The 19,768-nt window shown below is 44.5% G+C and overlaps 1 protein-coding gene across 5 annotated transcripts in view; it reads left to right on the top strand.

Annotated features, from left to right (window-relative positions):
- The window catches only part of ST7 (suppression of tumorigenicity 7), a 160,694-nt gene that overhangs the window by 39,143 nt on the left and 101,783 nt on the right, over window positions 1–19,768 (top strand). The window contains exon 1 of one of the 5 annotated variants that reach the window (XM_075743734.1): window positions 1,757–2,196. The exons of the other annotated variants lie outside the window; for them this stretch is intronic. Coding sequence (XP_075599849.1) covers window positions 2,175–2,196 — 22 coding nt within the window. The 5' untranslated portion in view covers window positions 1,757–2,174. Of the gene's footprint in view, window positions 1–1,756; window positions 2,197–19,768 lie in introns of those variants that run through there. 5 annotated transcript variants of the gene reach the window in all.

Genomic DNA, 19,768 nt, shown 5'->3' with positions numbered 1-19,768 from the left:
AAGGGTTGATTTGAGTCACCATGCACCCGTGTCCTGCCTGCCAATGGAGAGAATAAAGGTTGCCTATTAGCAACTGCGTTGTGAGATGTCTCACCCCAGGGTATGGCCTCTCCCATGGCTTTCTTCCAGAGATGAAATACAGTTAAATGCTCCCAAAAGCTGGCTGGTCCTAAGTATTCTCATGGTGTGTGCAGAACACAAAGAGACTGTTCAGTGTGTGGGGTGGAAAGCAGGGAAGCAGTTGAAGAGCGTTTTGTGCCAATGGAGGTTACCAGGAGCGGAGCTTGAGTGCCTTGCAGGTGCCCCCCACAGTCTGCACCAGGACGGGGAGAACAAGGAGGTCAGGCTTTATACAGCCTCTTGATCTCTCTCCTTCCTCGCAGCACCCATGGGCCAGGGTTGTTGAGGGTCCATATGGACCTTGGTGGGCATGCACATTGTATGAGCTTGGGACCATGTTCCCCCCTCCCCAGGAGCGGAGGGGTTGGCGTGGCAGAGGATGGCTGTGGCTCCAACCTGTACATTGTTTTCCAGCCTGCTCTTAGTAATGCGGTGGCCCCAGCCAACACCTGCTTGGTTCCCTCATGATTGAAGCACATTGAGATCTGTCGGTGGCAGGTCCTGCCAGCCTTCAGTGTTACTTGTTTTTCCAGCCTGCTGCTCAGGGTGGCATCGGGTATTCTGCAAACAGCACAACCCCCATTAGCACACAGAGCAGCAGGAGCATTTGGGAATGGTTAACCCACAGAAGCTCAGAAATGGGGGGGTGATTGTTTTTCTTTAAGTGCTTCACTTAAGTGACTTGCATTTATCTCCTTTCTCCTCATCCACCAGCAGCACTTTTCTGTCTTTGCCATCCTTGGAGCTGTATATACTTGTTTAGTGTGACTTACCAAAATTTTTTCAGTTTTGCCCCCTCCAGACAGCCATTCCTGTGGATGGCCCCCAACGTCTGGTAGCTTCCGACCATCAGCTCACTGCTTGGCTGCTCTCGCCAGCACAAGCCAGGCAAAGTCCTTTTGTCTGTGGGAGGGTCAGAAGGAGCCAGCTAAGGGCTTTGTTTCTATGTTTGAACATTTTTAAATTACTGACCATCAGAAAAAAATAAGCTCAATGCACTCAAAAATGCACCCATGGAGGCTAAGAAACACTAGATCTAGGTGGTTTAGCAGAATAAAGAAGAAATAAAGAAAAAATAAAGAAGAAATAAGGAAAATATTTCTTTCGTTGCTAGGCTGCCTTTTTATCACTGAGATCAGTGTGGTTTGGGGTTTTTCTTTTTATTTAGATGTGTGACTTATTATGGTTAGAGCATTGCTACAGTGTATTCTGACAATAGATTTAAGTGAATGAGACAGTTGGCTAGCACTTTGATGTGAAAATTAGGTCTGAAGTGTAGATTGGCCCAGTGTTTTAATTTTTCTTTGAAGGAAAAATAATGAAGAGAGTTAGTGATAAAAAATCATGGTTATCCCTTATTGAAAATGCCCTAAGTAGCATTTACTAGGACATTTGTCCCCCAAATTTATTCTCTTTGCAGAGAAACACTTTGCATCTCTTGCAGCTGAGAAAAAGAGCGTGAATTCAAGGCAGATATTTTCCTGCTAGCGTTACAGCCCCGGGTGGAGGTTTTGTCATTACAGAGGGAAATACATGTCTGGTTCTTTGTCTTCTGCTTTTTGTGACAAAGGAATTCCCATTTGAATTGCCGTGCTCCGTTCAAGCCCCCTCCGAGCCTCTGGGTTAGCAGCAGTCAGTCTTTGCAGTGTCCTGACGTCATCCAGTGTATGCATAAGCTCTGCTATTGTCTTACGGAGAGCAGGGGCTGGGGATTGCAGTATCTGGTGGCTGCTACCTATTTGTGCCTGCCGGTATCACCGGAGGGACGCGGGCCTGCCCTTATCTCTTGGATTTAAAACAGAAGCTCCTGCTTTTTTGCTTCCTGAAGAAGGACCTTTGCTGCGGTTGCAAGGAAAAGCTGTCTGCGGTGTGGAGCAGAGGAGGGGAGAGGAGCAGAGAGGAGAGGAGAATCTGGCAGCTTGGATAGCCCGGACTGCATTGTCTGGCTTCATGACCCCTGCTGTGTAGCACTCATCCCTACTCTCATACACTCCCTCTGTCTTCCACTCTTTTTCCTTCTTTCCTTTTTAAAATAGCTGCATCTGGGGCCAGCCATGTTTGGCACTGAATCTTCATGTAAGTAAATGCATCCCACTTACATCCTTGTTCTGTTGGGAATAGGGCTTGTTTGATCCTCGCTGTACCCACCGTGCTTGCATTCCCTTTGCTGTAGGTCGCTGGCTAGAAGCTGCGGTCTTTGCCTGTTTACAAAGGAACGAAAGATGCCGGAGGGGAAGCATCTACCTCCTAAACTGTGGGTGCATCCTCGGTGCCGGCAGCAAGGCAGCGTAGGGCTGTCAGCGCTGCTGAATTCAGGCCACTGAGAGAAGGGGAGAAAAAGGCAGCTTTGCTTGAATGTGTTAATTGATAAGATCACATCTGTAATGATCGGGAGTTGCAAACCCTCTAATGAATGCGCGACTCGGATGATATGTTTGGGGACTGGGAATGCTGCAGCATTAGATGGGCGAGAGCTGGGGGAGAGTGATTTAATGAGCAGGAAAAGACTATATCTCATTTGCTTCATTTTTGTTTCTGGGAAACAGGAGACTGGCGTGGGATCTCTCTTGTAACTGGAGAATGCAAAATTAAATTAGGTGGAATTCTAAATATGAGGTGAAAAATGCAAAATAATAGGATCATTTATTTGTTTCTTCCTAATCTTTGTGCTGGAAAATCTTAACCGAGGCAGTCTGCTGTATAATAGCAGTGCAAACGCATGTCATTGAAAGCAGGCAGCCCTTGCTTCACCGGGAACAACAATTACCTGGCGAATCTGGCCGTGGAGGAAGGCTGGGGGTTTATGTATAAATAATGTTGCTGGTGGCAGTGTGGCTGTGTGGAGACCAGTCTGATCCAGTGATTATCGGGTGACTGAAAAATAGAAAACAGTCGGTTCACACCGTATTTTGGGCACAAATAACTCTGTGTGTTGAGGACGTACCTCATTTGAATATGAAGGAGTGGTGCTTCATATCTTTTAGAGCGTTATATATCTTTTAGAGCGTTATATATCTTTTAGAGCGTTATAACGTGCAGCGTGGTGTAATGTCTCCGTGCTGTTAGGCTGAGACCCGTTCTGAAGCTCGGCTCTTCATGGGAAGTGGTAAGAGCATCGGGATAGCTCGTAACCACGTCTTCCTGGCTGTCAAACCCCCGTGCTCCCAAAGGGTTAATCGGTCCTGTTGGCTGGCTCTGGCAGCTCCCATCCTCCTCTGCCAAAACGTCTGGTCAAGGTCAGACAGCGTAAAAAACAAAATTTGCTGTTAGATTTCTTTTGTTTGGGGAACCATTTTTCATGCACGGTTGTAAACATGTTTGCAGCTCTGGGTCAGTGGAGCGTGAGCAGAGATGCCGAATGCTGTAGCTGCCTCTGTTTATACCCTGGCCAGATCTGTAAGCCCCAGTCTGTGTGTCTGCGGGGTCTGCCTCTGCAAAATGCGTATTAACCTGCTTTGAGATAAAGTCAGTTGCATACTTGCCCTCTTGCAGAAAGTGTGTGCTGCATACTCAGAAAGTCAAATTATTCAGCCTTGTTCATTTTCATGGTCCTTGCTTGTTTTCTGAGGTGCATGAGTAAACGGCTTGCTTGTCACATTGGGCTTTCGGCTAAAGCCACTGGGTTTGTACCACCAGCAGCTGTGGCTGTTTTTGTTTCCATGGTTCCCACAATTTAGAAAAGGGTGATGGGAGCTTCCGTAACAGCCACTACCCCTTTCCCAGAAAGGTTTAGCGGTGTTATGTGCTTTAAAAAAAGGGCACATAACACACCGTGGCTAGTTGCCATCGATCTGAGCAGAGGTTGTGCCCGGTCCCTGCCTGCACGCTGCAGCCGGGGCAGACGAAGGCAGCGCCACGGCCTCGCCTTTGTTCAGACCCCCTGCCCTGCGCCTCTGCCGCCAGCCGGCACCTCGCACCCGGGGGACCACCCGGGAGCCCGGAGTTCCTCTGGCGATGGATGCCCTTGCGTAAGCAGCCCTGCCTGCACCGCTTCTGGAGGGATGGCGGGTTTGCTTCAACAAAAGAAAATTGTATCAAAATTAGTTAAATTACAATGCGGTCACAGCTAGGGGTTTTTGGTCTTCCCTCTCTTCCCGTCTTCATATTCCCAAGCTGTCAAATGACAATGGTGCAACTAGTTTTTAACATTTCTGTCCGATTAGAGCAGCATTGGGTCAACTAGACAGACCTGTGTAATGTTAAAATAAATTAATAAAATTCCATATCATCTGGTTCGTGAAAACACGACAGAAACCATTTCTGCTGCTCTCCAAAAAGCATGAAGTGATCAGATTACTTTTTTTTTTAATCCTGCTGTTTACATTTAGTATTTAGGCTTTTATTTCTCTTTTCTCTGCTTAAAAATCCGAAGAAAAATGGTCAGAAGCAAATCCTGGTTTAGAACCTTTTATTCTGTCACTTGGTATCAAAACATTTTAAATGTCCAATCAACTCTCATTCAGCAATCCTGGTTTTTCTTTTTGCTTTTCACAGCAGTCAGAAGGGCAATAAAGGATAGTCCGAGGGCCATTGTAGAAACACAGGCATCTGCTTATCGCCTCCTGGATGCAAGGAAAGACAAACAGCAGGCGACGGCGGCCTGTAAAGGGGGATAAGGCAGCAGGCGATGCACAAACAGCTGCTAACACTCGGGCGCGTGATGAGCGAGGGAAGAGCATGCAAAGCAAAAACCCCGTGAAGCGTCCGTGGGAAGGGTTGCGCTGTGGCAGGGTCGTTGCCGTACGGTCATGCTCAGTATTTTCCATCAGTCACATGTCCTCTTTATAATCCCCTCGGGAAATGTATGCGCCCCAGACCCTTCATCTTCAGTGCTTTTGTGCTGATGCACTTGCAGCCGTGCTGCCCGGGGTGGTATTGGGGGGCTGTATGTGTGTGGGTGCAGCTCTCCATCCCACGCCACCTCTTCGACTGACCCGGCAGATGTATCTGCTCACCATAATTGTGTCATGTTCTGTAGGGGGTAAATAAGACATGGTTTGATAAAGCATCAGGTTGAGAATGAAGTCTTTTTGAAGGTGAAATGATGTCGCAGCGATGCACTGAAGCGGTGGGGCTCTGAACAAGTGAGGAGCTGGTCCCCGCGAGAAGGACATGCTCACCTCAGGGAGAAGAGATAACCCCAAGCCTGGGGGAAATAACCAGCAAACATCCCTCCTCTGACTCGTAGTGCTTGCAGTTGCAGGCCTGCAGGAGAGACAACACAGGCACAAAGTAAACTGAAATGTGAGAGCAGCCACAGTCGGTGGGGCTCAGCGATGCTGCGGGGGTCGGGGCAACGTGGCTCCACCAAATTTCTCTGTGTAATGAGAAGAAATGGGGCAGGGTGCAGTTTGGAGCCTGTAAAGTGAGCAAAGAGGTGCTCAGAGAGCCATTTCACGTGTGTCTGAGAATGTGCACCATGTGTGCTTCAGATACCCCAGACGGAGTAACTCAGTAGGAAGCTGCGGGGAGGGAACCGTGCACACACGTGTACACCACTTGCCCCAGCGCTCTTGAAAGGACCCAGATGTGTGCTGTGAAAGTCTGAGGTGATGTTCTCAGTACTGCTGTGTTTGTTTGTTCATGCCGGGGTATTTTAACCTAGCAGCCGTGAGGGTCATGTGGGAGGCTGTCTGGGAGATGCTCATCCAGCCTGGGCTTTTCAGGGACATGCTCATGGTGGTCCCTATCTGGTAGATCAGCAGCTGCCCTCTGGAAAGCAGAGAGACTCTGCACCAAGAGAGAGCTGAGCAAAGGGCAGGAGAAATGCAAAACCAAAGGGCAAATGGAGCTTCCCTCCATCCCGAGGCTAACGCTGGAAGGCTGTTCTCCACAGGGAGGCTGGGGGAACGCTGTGGAGAGGGGGAAACCTGCCCACCTAAGTGTGCCAGGGAAAGCTGCTGTGCTTGTCCCAGGCTCACTGTACTGTCTTCTGCTCTGTCTGTTCAGAAAATGCTTTTGTTCCTGGGCATTTTTTTTTCCTAAACTCTCTTCCAGCCAGCATGCAATAAATTGGAAAGGTTGCACCAAGATAATTGATTTTATGGCATCAGGAAAGCAGTCTTATAAACCCGTGCAAAATAGCAGCAGCCAGCAATGGAGAAATGAGACCTCAGTGTCAGATATTAAGACCAATTTCCACTACCTTAGAAGACGTAGTATCTATGAAGTGGCTGGCCAAGCGCTACAGTGAAGCTGAGGTCCTCATGCTGTGTTTCATTAGAGAGGGGGGTGCCCAGGATGCAGCTCCGCAGAGGCCTGAGATGATCCAAATGGCATGGGTGCTGCCGTCCTGGGCCATTGTGCCTGCCTCCTCCTTTCCCCTGCACTCATCCCTACCTGTGGAAGAGCCAGCCAAAACCCGACCACTGCTGCAAGTAGTCCGTTTTGAGCATGTTGAGTCCCCAGGCTGGTTCGCTGGGGTGATTAAGATGAGCAGCAGCACAGGGGAGGGTGGAACACGGCCGTTTAAACTCTGGTGGGATGGCAGCCTTGCAAGAGCGGGCTCCACTGAACCAGCAGATGACCAAAATGCTCCTTTCTTGAGCATAAATAGCCCACTGCCATCCTGAATTGCCAAGACTAGTAATAATAGTAAGTACTCAGTAATAGTAAGTAATCAGATGACAGCCACAATTTCACAATGATGTTATGATGGTTTCTCAGGCAACTGTATGTCAAAGAGAGGTTACAGGAACATACCAGAAGCTGTAACTTTAAACCGATGTATTTGGCTGCTGAGGTTCCCACTGTTCCCCATAGAGTCAGGATTGTTGAACAAACTGCAGAACCAGGTCAAAGAGAGGCTTGGCTACAGCAGCGTCAAATGCCAGAGTAAGCCTGGATTACGCAAGGGATTGAGATTGTGGGAGCTGTAATAAACTAGACAAATTCAGCAGTGAAACTTCAAGATACTTGAAAGGAAACTACAGTCCCATCTCCTACTTTACAGTAGATTTTGAGGATTTACTGAGTACTATTGTTGTTATTTTTAAAATAAATGCATTTTAAAAAAATACAAATACGAGATAAGAGAGGGCTCTACAGTTTCTGTAAACTCCTTTGGCTGTATTACTTTGTTAGATGCCTGAGGTGGTGTCTTCAAGGGTTCGGCCGTACGTGTGCTCAGGAGAACTGGGACTTGAAGCTCAGCTGTCCTCAGACAGCACCAAGGGCAGCTTGAACTTGCTGTGTTGAGCTGTTCACAAGCAGGTAGCTGTTTGGAAGGCTTAAGTGCACCTTGCCCTTTCTTCCTCCCCAAAGAAAAAGTGAATGGAGACATCTCACAACCTAGATCTGATTCATGCATTTGACAGTCTTCGGTGATTTGGCTCTTGCAGCCCTGGATCACCTTTCCTATCTCATTGATTTAGAGGTTGCAAGGATCTGATGTAAGGTTGCTGAGTACCATTGTAGTCTTCGGTGCAGTTGCGTTCACACATGAGCTTCTGGAACGGGGAAGAAATCTCAAGGTGCAGGTAGTGAACAGGGTAACCTTTCTTTTTTTCAGATTGTCAAATGCAGTTGGTCCTTGCCATAGCTAAAAGCATAAGCTGTGATTAGTGGAGGGGCCTGAGACAAATACCTGACAAAAGATCTTTCAGATTTAAGACAAAAATCATAGAATAAGTTAGGCTGAAGGCACCAGCCCCTCCCTCAAAGCAGGATTGACCTCCAAGTTAGAGCCAGTAAAAGATACCGTCTCAATCCATCTGCCTGTTTGCAAAATGATATGAGATCAAAACAAGCTTCAACTTTGGCCAGTTTAATTTACAGGACCAGAATTAGGGATGAGTCTTTATGCCCAAGGACAGCTGAAAGATTATTACAGTCCCTTTGGGCTGTGTGACCCGGATAGGAGGTCCAGTACATGCATTGAGGACTGTGTCATATTATTTGAGCTGGGGTAGAAGCAGTAGAGTTTCATGAAATTTGGGGGTGATTAATGGGTATGCCCAAACAAAAAACTTAACTCGCAGAACAGTATCTAAGTTGTCTCTTTTTGTCTTAGCTACAATACGCTGCTTGATCCCTGAAGCACCAGGAAGACGTCTGTAAAGTTCTACAAAAAGAGCATATGGGATTCAGGGAGATGATAGAGTATTCCAGGTTTCCAGATTAATGGCTATCTTTTCAGTTTGATGAAAATACTGATGCAACATCATTGTTTATACCCTTTCATATGAAGGTCACTATCTATAACGAGAGATTACAGGATCTTAGAAATGCCATTATGTTCCCTGTTGTAAAAGATAGGATGCTGAGGCTCTGCAATAGGGAAATAAGCTGTACAACTGCAGAGAAAAACACTTGTTACCCAGAATCTGGTGTAGCTCGGTGGAAAATTGGCTGGCTTTGCTGTGTTTGATCAAGGTGAAGCTTATGCTGAGAGATCACAGAATCATAGAATGTTTTGGGTTGGAAGGGACCTTAAAGATCATCTAGTTCCAACCCCCCTGCTGTGGGCAGGGACACCCTCCACTAGACCACATTGCCCAAAGTCCCATCCAACCTGGCCTTGAACACTTCCAGGGATGGGGCATCCCCAATCTCTCTGGGCAACCTGTTCCAGTGCCTCACCACTCTAACAGTAAAGAATTTCTTTCTAACATCTCATCTAAATCAACCCTCCTTCACCTTGAAGCCATTACCCCTTGTCCTGTCACTACACTCCCTGATAAACAGTCCCTCACCATCTTTCCTGTAGGCCCCCTTTAGGTACTGGAAGGCTTCAATAAGGTCTCCCCGGAGCCGCCTTTTCTCCAGGCTGAACAACCCCAACTCTCTCAGCGTGTCTTCATAGGAAAGGTGCTCCATCCCTCTGATCAGCTTCATGGCCCTCCTCTGGGCTCTAACTTAAGATCAACTTAAGATGCTCAGAAACCAGGAGTGCAAGTGAACCCATATTCTACCTAGACCAAGAAATGTGGAATTGCTTCCCAGCATTAGATGGAAAGTATTTTAGGAGTTCCTAGGGCTCTCCGTGGTTTTCATTTGGAAATGACATCTCGAGGTATATCAAATGTTTTGATCAGTGCATGGGAAGTAGAAGGGAAATTCTTGTGAGACTACAAGACAGTGATACAAAATTGAAGTCTGATATGTTTTACCTTTTTTGAGAAATCCAGTGGCTGAGAAGATCTTTCATTGGTGCAGTGAAATGAAGGATGCTGAGGTGACCCTCAAAGCATGCTAGATAGTGTTGCAGCCTAAAGTGAAAATGATACAAAGTCGGTGAGCTTTTCAGATAAAGTATATAGCTATAGGGGGGACTTTCCACGTTTGTATAGCCCTTACATAGCTTTTGTGAAGGTTTGACTGAACAAGGAAGAAGGATGAGAGGGTGGTGGGAATGAGCTCTGGAAGAATGTGCCTTGTGCTCAAAAGGTGTGTAGCTTAAGAAGCCATGAGGAGGTTTTGAAGATGCCAGTGGAAAGATTATCCATCTCCCTTGGCCTCTCGTGTTTAACGTGCCACTCATTAGCCTAGTGATTTTGCAGTCTACAGTGATGATATGATTTCATATATGTCACCAGTCCAGCAAATGCTGACTTATTTTTACTGCTAGGAATGAGTCTTGGAAAGCTGTTGTGAACTTGGATTTAATGCTGTACTTGCCTGAGTGTGGAAGTACCTGTCTTGTGGTGCATCAAGGAGTTTTAAGGGGATATTGTCTTGACATTGATGAGTTGTGGTTTTGCAAGTGCAGCAAAAGGAAAATGTACTCAATTACATATTTTAAAAGTTCCTGGATGGGAATAGAAAAAGGAGATCAGATATTTTTCACATTATGTGTTTGCTGCATTTTTTAAAAGTAGTAAGGGATTGCATGGTGAGGACACCACTAGAAAGCAAATTCTGAGGGGAAGGGTATATATTACAGCTCTGTGGAGCTCAGAGAATGGCAACTACTCCACTTGTAAGATCTCTGCTACAAGAAAAGGAAAAACTGCTGTAAGAACATAGCATCCCAAGCAGAACCTGAACTGCATAAATCACTGGCTTACAGATATTTACAACATGAGTCACACTGACTCTGAACTGACTTAGCACAAGGGAAATACTGCTGGTCACAAATATAAAAAAAAAAAAAAAGAAAAAAAGCATTGTAATTAGCCATACTGAAAGATGCTAAAAAGGTATATTTAACATTCAGGAAAAGAGCTGAATATGGAAAGTATTAGCACCACTAACCTTTTTTCCTGTCAGCTGCATTCATTACTGGCATTAGCAAGGTATCTAAGACTCTCGCAGTGGTAGTAAATTGTGCCACTGTATTTGCATAGGGGTAATAACCAGTCACTCAAACCATCCATCTGCTGATAAAATACTCTCAAGCTTTGATTTAGATCATCAAAGACAATACAGTAGATCAGAAGCGTCGAATTAGCTGGTAAAGAAACATGTTGAGTTGTGTGTGAAGATCCCATGCTGTGCTTTGTCATCCACAAGGACGTGAGCCCAAACAGTCCCAACTAAAAAGCCCTGGAAATTTTACAGGCAGTGAGTGGAGGCAAAGGTCTGCTAGAGGGTTAACTAAGCCAGGGGAAATGTTCCTGTAACTCAGCAATGTCTATCAGCCTGGTTCTTCTCTGTGTCCTCTGCTGCTTGTGTGGTCCACGGTGAAAACTCCAGATAAGCTGTTATTATTATGTACAGAGTGAAGAGGGTGATAATCAGTCTGCCTGTGCAGATGGGTGGAGAAAAGCTCCGAATGGTGGAAAAGAGCAGCCACATAAAAAGCAGCAAGATCTGAGCCATAAGCGTCGCATTCAAGAGTAGAAGTTCCTCCAAGAAACCAGCCAGGTGTGAGAGGCCTAATGCAGGTTGTATGGGAGGATACGGTGTCCTTTGTTACAGGGCAGAAGAGAGGCCCTGTGGCTGTACAAGCTGGAGCAGGTTCCTCTGTGACTGCTGACCTGCTAGCGATGTCTTTCTGAGGCTTCAGCTGGAATGTTATGATAGCACAAGGAGATGGCACTGGGATAAAGGATTTCTCAAGTGTATCCTCTTTAATGTCAGTTACACGTGCTATAGTGGGACTACTGGGTGTTGCCCCAGCCCACGTGGATACAACAGCTACGATGACCAAAAGATTAAGCTGCCTACTCGGGATACAGCGCTGGCGGTCTGTCGTGGCAGAGAGGGGTCGCACAAAGAACGGGCATTCAAAGGCCTTTACCTGGGACCTTTTCTGGCATTATCTTCATAGGTATAAATATTTTCACGACTGGGGTTTTCGCTATGCTAGGATACACCTCCATGCCACAGAAGGTGGCATTGCTGCGGGCGTTGCGCGTCGCAGCCTGCAGTGACCAGTCTGGATGCAAAGAGACGTGAGCTTGGTCGCGCTGGGGCAGTGTGTATATGCTGATGACTTCGAGTCTCTGCAGGTCTTGGCTGCCTGTCAGAGAGGAACGAAGCTCTCGAGGTCCCTTCCAACCCATACCATTCTGTGATTCTATGCCTGAAAACCAGTGCCCTGTACTGCAGGAGTTCAGTGAACTATGCACCTGGCAATTATTTAGGTTATGTCTTGTTTATGTGTCTATAGTGACATTCAATTAATTCTTCCATAAAATATAAATACACAAATTATGCAAAAAGACAAGAAGAAAAGGCTAATGTTTGGACTTGCCATCCTTAATAGTATCCCCTTAAACACAAAGGCTTCCCTGAGGGAACAAAGCGATGTCACTCTCTAATCTGGAACGTCAGCGCAGCCACCGTCACTGTAGAGCGAGGCACTGCGGGCAGCAGCTGCAGTCTGGCAGTAAATACGCGGTGTCTGCATTTTCAGTTATTCTCCTTTGGTTCACTGATTTATATGTACTCCAAATGTGTTTTGGTTTACACTAGGAAGAAAGGTGTCTTTATGTCATTGAACAATCTTAACTATGGATGAAGGAGTTAAAAAAAACTCCCAGTTTTTATTTATGTATGTAGTACCTGTGTATGTATGTTTTTTCTTTTTTTTTACTTTGACGGCTGTTGTGAGTTAAAACTATAACTGCCTTGTTTTTCCTAGGATTGTACAACAGACTAGTTGACCAAAGTTAAAGCAGTTTTTTTCCTAGTGAAGGAAGACCCTGAAGCTGTCTCCCATGTAGTGGAGATGCTGGTGTGAAGCTCTGGTCTTACTGCTTCTCTCCAGGAACTGGGAATTCAGTACCATGGCAGCTAGTAAGTCTCATTGTTCCCCTGTGTGGGAAGCCCAAAAGTTTATATACATCTGGAAATCGAAGTACCCTCTCATGTCCAGAAGCATTGCAGACAAACCAACAGAAGAGGGTGGAGGTATATCGTGGCCAGCACGGGCAACCCTGCATTGCAGCTGACTCCTGTGCTGCCTTACGTATAGGTAAGGGAGGGGTGTGCTGCCAAGTTGGCTTCCAGAAACTAGAATTTCATCTCTGAAAACTATTGATTGCTTTGTTGTTGGGGTTTTTTTAATAGGCTAAAATCTGGCTGTTAGTCCTGTCTTTATTTCAGAAGTTCAGCCTAGAAATGCCTTTCAAAGGGAAAGATGTTCAACTGGTAACTCCTAAACTTGAATCATAGTCATTGGGCCGTGCTTCTGCTTTCTAGCATCCAAACTCACAGAACTGGTCTGAATAAATAATTTTGAAGAAGAAAATTAGGACAGCTAGTCAAATAATAGCAAAAGTTATAAGTGGATATAGTCAGAATGAAATTGAATCAAAATAAACTTGGGATCAGCAGTCTGAAACACTAAACTATAAAATAAGTGGTGAATGAGAGAATCATGTGACAAGAAATATTGTAGAACATTTTTAAAAATCACCTTGTTTTCCAATATTTCATTTGCTTTTGTTCTTTGTAAGAAGAATGGAGTGCTAGCTATGAGCAAGTGTAGAGGTAACTTCCTTTTTTCTTTATAGAGGTGCTTTTCCCAGGGCCTCATACATGAGCCCAAGGCAAAACGTGGCCTTCATGGATTCAATTTTTATCTGATTGCCTCTGTGCAAGTGATTTCACACCAGCTACTGCAGGATGCTAGTGTCCAAAAATAAGCCAACAAAAGCAGTTGACTTAGGGTAGGAGTCACTGCAGTAGAGTTTGAGTATTGGCCATTTGCAGCTGGTCACCTTTTCTTTGGGAACAGCCTGCCAGGATGGTTTAGAGTGATGAAAGGCTTGTCCCAAATAGGTGTTGAAAACTGTTGTGCTGGGCTCTTAAGAGCTTAGGCTGATTGATGAGATCAGTCTTTTCTGTAATTACTATTCTCAGAAATAGTACATGATCTTTTACAAGGTTTATCTGGGTGTGTCCTTACTTAGGTTTAAGTGTGATTTTTTTCTTTAACACGGTTGATTAAGCTTGCGCAGAAAAACCTACACAGATTCTCAGTTAGGACTATATTGAGTTAACAAGGTTTAAGGTTAATTGAAATAAACTTTCTTAGCTGAAATAAGAACTATACTGCATCATAATGTGCGTGCAGGCAGGTCAAAGTACTTTAAAGTAATATTCATGTAAAAATGTTGACATGGTTGATTGTTTCTGGTTTTAATGTCTTTGATAACACTTCTTGTAGTTTTCAGAAACTCGAAATATCTGCTTATTTGCTGTGCTCTCAGATTTCTTAATAAGCATGAATGACCTTTGATAAAGGGTTTGAAGTTCACATCTGCTGAAGATGAACTACAGTTTCTAAGCATAACAAATGAATAACTTTGTTTTCTGTGATCTTGCTGCCATGCAGTTGGCCCTTTGGTGATGTTTTTGCAAAGCTAGTGATATATGTTTGGAGGATGCCAAGAAAATGGATACTAGGTAGTGTTAATTGCTCTGCCCATAGATATGGCCATGCTTCCCTGAGATGCTTGCTTGTAGGAAGGCCTAGAGACATTTCTATCAATCCACAGTGGCAGAGCATCAATAATTCTGAGAGCATGAAGTGAGAACGGTCTTAAATTTATGATGGTGTTAGCTGTAATAGTTCAGCACTTCAGCCATTGACCAAGATGGTATAAAAGTTAGTCTTTACACCAAACAGCCTACTGTTTATGTTCTGTTCTTGATCTAAATACTAAACTTGAGCTGGTTTCAAAACTTAAAAGATCCTGACAAAAACAGGAATTTAGTACAAAATATATTTTGCAAGCTGTTGCAAAATCAGATACGGGCTAGATGGCTGATCTGTGGAGACTGAAATAAGCTGAAGAGTAAGAACAGTTGGAAACCTGAAGAATAGTTGGAAACCTGAAGGAGGAGGTCAGATCATCTTCATTCTTGAGCAACAAGAAAATGGAGGAGGTGTGATGAGCTAGAAGAGAGAAGGAAGTCTGCAACATGGAAGATCCTGGAATAGTAAATTCTCGAATTGTGGGGGATTTGGAAAGTGTGAGAGCTAAAATCTCAGATGTCAAATAGGCAGCCGGAGTATGTATGGATAAGAGAAGGGGGGAGGATGAGAGAAGCAGTAGGAGAAGAAGAACAGGTTTGATGGCGGAATGCTTAATCCTGCCCACCCTTCCTTCATGAAGACCTGCTGTCATTTCCATGAAGAAATCAAGAGATATCCTTGAGAATTAAAATGGAAATGGTGGAAAATACTGAAAATGCTATTGAAGCGATTTTAGTAAATGAGGCCATTTTAGAAATGAAAATCAAGACATCAGTCTCCCTTTTCTCCAATATCTAGATGAGAAGGTGGATGGTAGATAATTTGCCATACTAAATGTTATCACACAGTCCTTGACTGCTGTGTGAACAAGAGTTTATCGCGTCATGGAGCCAGTCCCCCTGCTCGTGCATGGGGTGGGAAAATAGGGCAGTTTCTCTAGTCCCTAGGACTGATGTGGTGAAGCTGCCACAACCAAGGTGATCCAGGGTTGAGGGGGTTGACACAAACCCTACTTTATTTCCAGTTCTTTTCAGAGTTTGGAGTGGAGGCAGGCTCCTTTTTCCTTCCTTCACTTTCTGATGGCTCTTTTGTGATTTTCTCTAGGTCTGTCAATCCCGACTGTACCCTGTTTTACTGAAAGCACCAATTAAGTAGCCGAGCATTTGCTCTTCCTCCCAGATGGTTCCCTCTTCAATACGGGAAGCAATCTGTGCTGTAACAAAACGGGCAGGAGCCCAAGCTGTAATCTTGTACACAGATCGGTGCAGCCTGCCGTTTGAAACAGAATTAATAGTGGGATGTGATTTAACCGTGTAGTTAGCAGCAAAAAGCAGAACCGGGGTGGGGTGGGAGTGGGGGAGAGGAGAAACTGCCTGGTGCTGTTTTGTTTGAGCCTGGCTTGCTCCTAATCCTGCTAGCCATTCAGCCTTGATGGTAGCAATGAGCCTGAGTACCAGCTGTGCCTTCCCATGGCCTGCCATGTTATTTTCAGCTTCTGTGAAAATGAGGCATTTCCATTTAATTTGCATCTTTTTCCCCCTTCTCTTTCTCTAATGAACAAGTGAGTACAGCAAATGCATTTATGCCCTCCTTAGTGATGCCTCCCCTCCTTTCAGCTGCATCTACTGTAAGATCCCTTTCAATCCATTGCTTGTTTTAGATCTAGCATCTTGTAGTTCGGAGAAAATAACTGAAAGTCTCTGCTTATTGATGAGATCTCCTGCAGCTTCCAGCTGCTCCATGGGCACTTTTGTTCAGAACTTGGATATCTGAGTGTAGGCCTATTCACCCATTCAACATCACCAGTATCACCCCATGGAGATTTTCCTTTACTCTGAAAAAATCTCCTATTTTCAGAATGTGTATTGGGAGCTTAACTGGAAGAGCTACCTCGATTTTCCTCCCTATTTTTCAGAACTCTAAAGATAACAGTGGAGAAGATCACTGAACATGCCACTGTTTTGTGTGCTGTATGATCACTTCCAGCAGTCAGAGTTGCAGGTTCTCCCTGGAAGCTTAGTCTTTACAGTCCTCAGCTGTAAAAAGCACGATGCTCTCCTTTGTGTTGCAGCCCGTACAGCATGCCAGAGAGGTTGCCTGAGCATAAAAAGGTACACCAAATTAATTCAGTACATCTAAGAAAGGCCATTTCTCAGTCTGTGGTGGACAGACCGGGTTTAGAGAGCCCAGTCTGCTACAGAGAGGGCGTAGCTGGGTCTCTGGCATGAACAAGTCAGAGTATCCAAAATATAGGTAGCTGAAAGATACGTATGTATTTTCAATTAATAGATAGGCATTGAGTATTTTGAAAGTGGATATAAATCTGTTCTGAAGCTAAAAGACTTTTTTGATAGAATCCCTGAAACGGTAAAAAAGATCAGTGAGATGAAAACAAGCCTGTCCTCCTGGAGAAGGGAAGCAAACAGACATCTAGAGAAAAGAGTTATTGTTATCTATGACATGGCCTTCAGCTGTTTGGCTTGGAGTGGTCTCTCATATTTTTATCTTGAACCTGTCGCTTTTTTATTTGTTGCTAGTGACTGACTCCCAGTACTGCATGCGATTTGGGTGATGAGATGCACAGTGCATCTCAGACACCAGAGTTACTCGTTTTGTCCACTACAAACACATCTGGCTGGTCTGCAGGCTCCAGCCCTCGCTAAGGCCACTGTGGTTTGTGTAGTTATAGTACATGACATTTTCTCAGATAATTGTTTGGTGGATTGTTGTGTTAAGCATCTAGTTTTGAGAGATAGTTAAGTTTTCTGCTCAGTGGGACCTTCTGGTCGCTGAGTGGACTGACGAGGGTCATCTTTAACAGGTAAGGAAGAGAATTTGGCTCTTCAGCTGCTGCTTCACTGCTGGAAGCACTTTCACCCCAGTACATCTCTGCACAACGCAGTGTTTCTTTCAATTCCAGTCACTAATTCCATCTGCTTCGAGCAAGATGTAAAAGCTGTTGAGCAGCAAGTGCCTGTGGTGAGCGGAAGGTAGCTGCCGTGCTTGCAGAGCAGCACTTGCTCGAAGCAATGGCAGAATTTTATGTTGTAGTTATTTATACCCCTATTTTTGTGTTCTCTGGTTGTGTTTGTGGCAGTTACTGGATGAAGGAATAAGAGCAATGTATGTTTATGTAATAAACAAGCTATACGTTACCTTTTCACGTTACATCCTCTAACACACACAGTGCTTCAGAGAGAGGGCGAGCTGGCAGTTGGGAGTTTGGGGGTTTCTGCTGTCAACTTTAGTGCTGGGATATGAAGAGAGGAACCGGTCAGGGCTACAAAATGTAGTAAATTTGGAACTGAAAACAGCGACTTTAAATGTAGTAATTTCCCAAGCAAAGACATTTTAGTCATACTCCAATCAAATTTTAGCGCTGATCAGCCAGCGGATGTTTCTGTTGCTAAATCCTACTTTGATTCTTAGTGTCATTTCAGATTGAAGGAAAACAGTGGGTTTGTCATTAATTTGATCCTATTATTTGGAGTAAACCAGCAAATTACAAAAAGAATCAGTTTCAAAATTGCCTGATTGTTTTAAGCAATTACTGTTTAACCATTCTTTTTAATTCTTTAATGTTTCAGGTGGGCATTAATGTGAAATCAGTCTAGGTTGAGGTACTGCTTGTACACTTAGATTATAGTTTTTCATCACACCTTACATTTTATTCTATTACCATTAGGCAGAATCCTGGAAAACATTGATGTCAGAGAGCTGAGCCAGGGAAAAAGATGTATCTGCTAAATAAAGGTAGTCAGGTGCCTCCTGAAAAGCCAGTAATGACATAACAGACATCTATCAAAGCATTCAGATAATTACATCTTCTCTTGTGGGCTAGCAGTGCTGAGGTTGAGCAACTAGATTTATCCTTGAAATAATGTCACGGGTGTCAATGGCCTGGGCTGGGGTCATTTTGCCCCACTTGCCTATATGACCTATAGGCTTCTTTTGTTGCTGCATTGTCCTTGTCCAGCAGCAGGATGCTCTTGGGGTAGGGACCTGACCACATGGCATCTTGAAGTGTTATCCTTTGCCTAACCACATCTTTCTTCAGGCTTGAACTTTGGGTTTACAAGATGATGCTCTTGGGTGACAGTCTTCAATATCTGCTTGTATATAGAAGGAATACTACATCTTTAGTCTTTGCGAGTGATTTAAGATGTGCTCCCAAGTGTATACACTGTATATATTTGTACTTTTATGTAGGTGCTTTTTAATTGCAATATTAACCCATTTTTGTTGGTGGGTGATGCAGCTGAAGAATGCAAGACATGAAGGGCTCGGTTGGGGCTCAGGTTAGTTGCCTAAATGAGGCATCCAGAGCCATTTCAGATGCCCTAGGACTTATTTCACCTGGCCTCCAGCTGTTGGTCCCTGTGGGTATTCTGTCTGTGACTTGTGTCAGTGTGTCAACTACCGTGTGCATCTCAAACAGCTTTGGATGCACATCCTTAGACGACCAAACCAAGCTCTTTTTATCATCAGGAGTTGTGTTTATGTAATCCTGAAGAGATCTGGCTGTGCTAAGTAATGTGGGAATCTCAGATTCCTGAGTAACTGCAGGGGTTTTCGGGGTTTTTTTGTTTTGTTTTGAGCAGTAGAGAGTAAAAGTCACAATGATGATGATAAACTTGGACTGTGGCAAGGCACGCGTGTCAACTGTTGCCGTGATTAACACCGGCTGCTCAGCAGCACAGGCTCGGGGATCAGGGAACATGCTGTACTCGAATTATCTGGCTTAGAAGTGCCCTCCACTTGCCATCTGCAAGCAGGGACAGACAGAAGACAAACATTTCTTCCCCTAAATATGGGACTTGTTATAGCTTAGTTGCTTGGCAATCCACTTGACTGTAAAATAAGCAGACTATTAAGCAATGCTACTGGTTTCCTTCCTTCTATGGCTTTGCGGGATATTCTGTGATCTTTGTACCGTTACAGCCTTTGCAACCGTCTGCTTCACTGCAGTGGGAGATACGCACTGCTGCCACGGGTCGGTCTCTCTTCAGGGGAGAGAAAGTCACTGCGTTTTCAGGTGTCCCTCCTGTTGGTTTTCTCTATATGACACTGCATTTCCATTCCTACCACTTCCCTTTCTCCTTTTAAGCTTATTGGCAACATCTGTTGCTGCTGTCTATAATTACACTCCGCACTGGGAGAAGGGGAGACACTGAGCGCAGCCACTGCCTCTGCTTTCCCCGTAGGCATTCAAAGTCGAGTATGAATATACTGACACTTCTGGTTCCTTCACCGTTTACTTCTCCGATCCAAAACAAATTCTTCTCTCTCAACCCTGTATGGGCTAAACCATAACTCCACCTCTCTTCTTGATGGGGAAAAACAGAACTAGCTACTGTCAGGAAAAAAAATCAGTTTCCATATCTGATCATATATATAGCATAAAAATATTTATTTATATTCAATTATATTTATTTATGTGGCTGTCCTGTGACTGAAATAGCATCATCCACATGCAAAACCCTGACAACTCCCTGAAAGATGCAAGTGTATTTTTGATCCCAAGCAGATAGCTGTACTTCCTGTGATCCAAATAATAATAATGGTAATTATTAATAGCTATTGCTACTAATAATAGTCCTGAATAATACTAATAAATATGAATAAAAGATTCCAGATTATGAGCAAGGTTTGCCTCAGGGCCATTGGAAGAAACCTCTTTGGTAAATCTGGGCTTACGTTTGTAGAAATTACTTCAGGTTCTGATATACTTTATCTTGACGTGCCCTTTTCCTACTGTTCAATCTAGTAAGTGACCAG

This window comes from Balearica regulorum, chromosome 1 (assembly GCF_011004875.1).
Source record: "Balearica regulorum gibbericeps isolate bBalReg1 chromosome 1, bBalReg1.pri, whole genome shotgun sequence".
In the NCBI taxonomy this organism is placed as follows: Eukaryota; Metazoa; Chordata; class Aves; order Gruiformes; family Gruidae; genus Balearica; species Balearica regulorum.
The sequence above is the reverse complement of the archived record's forward strand: the minus strand, read 5'-3'. Positions and strand labels throughout refer to the sequence as shown.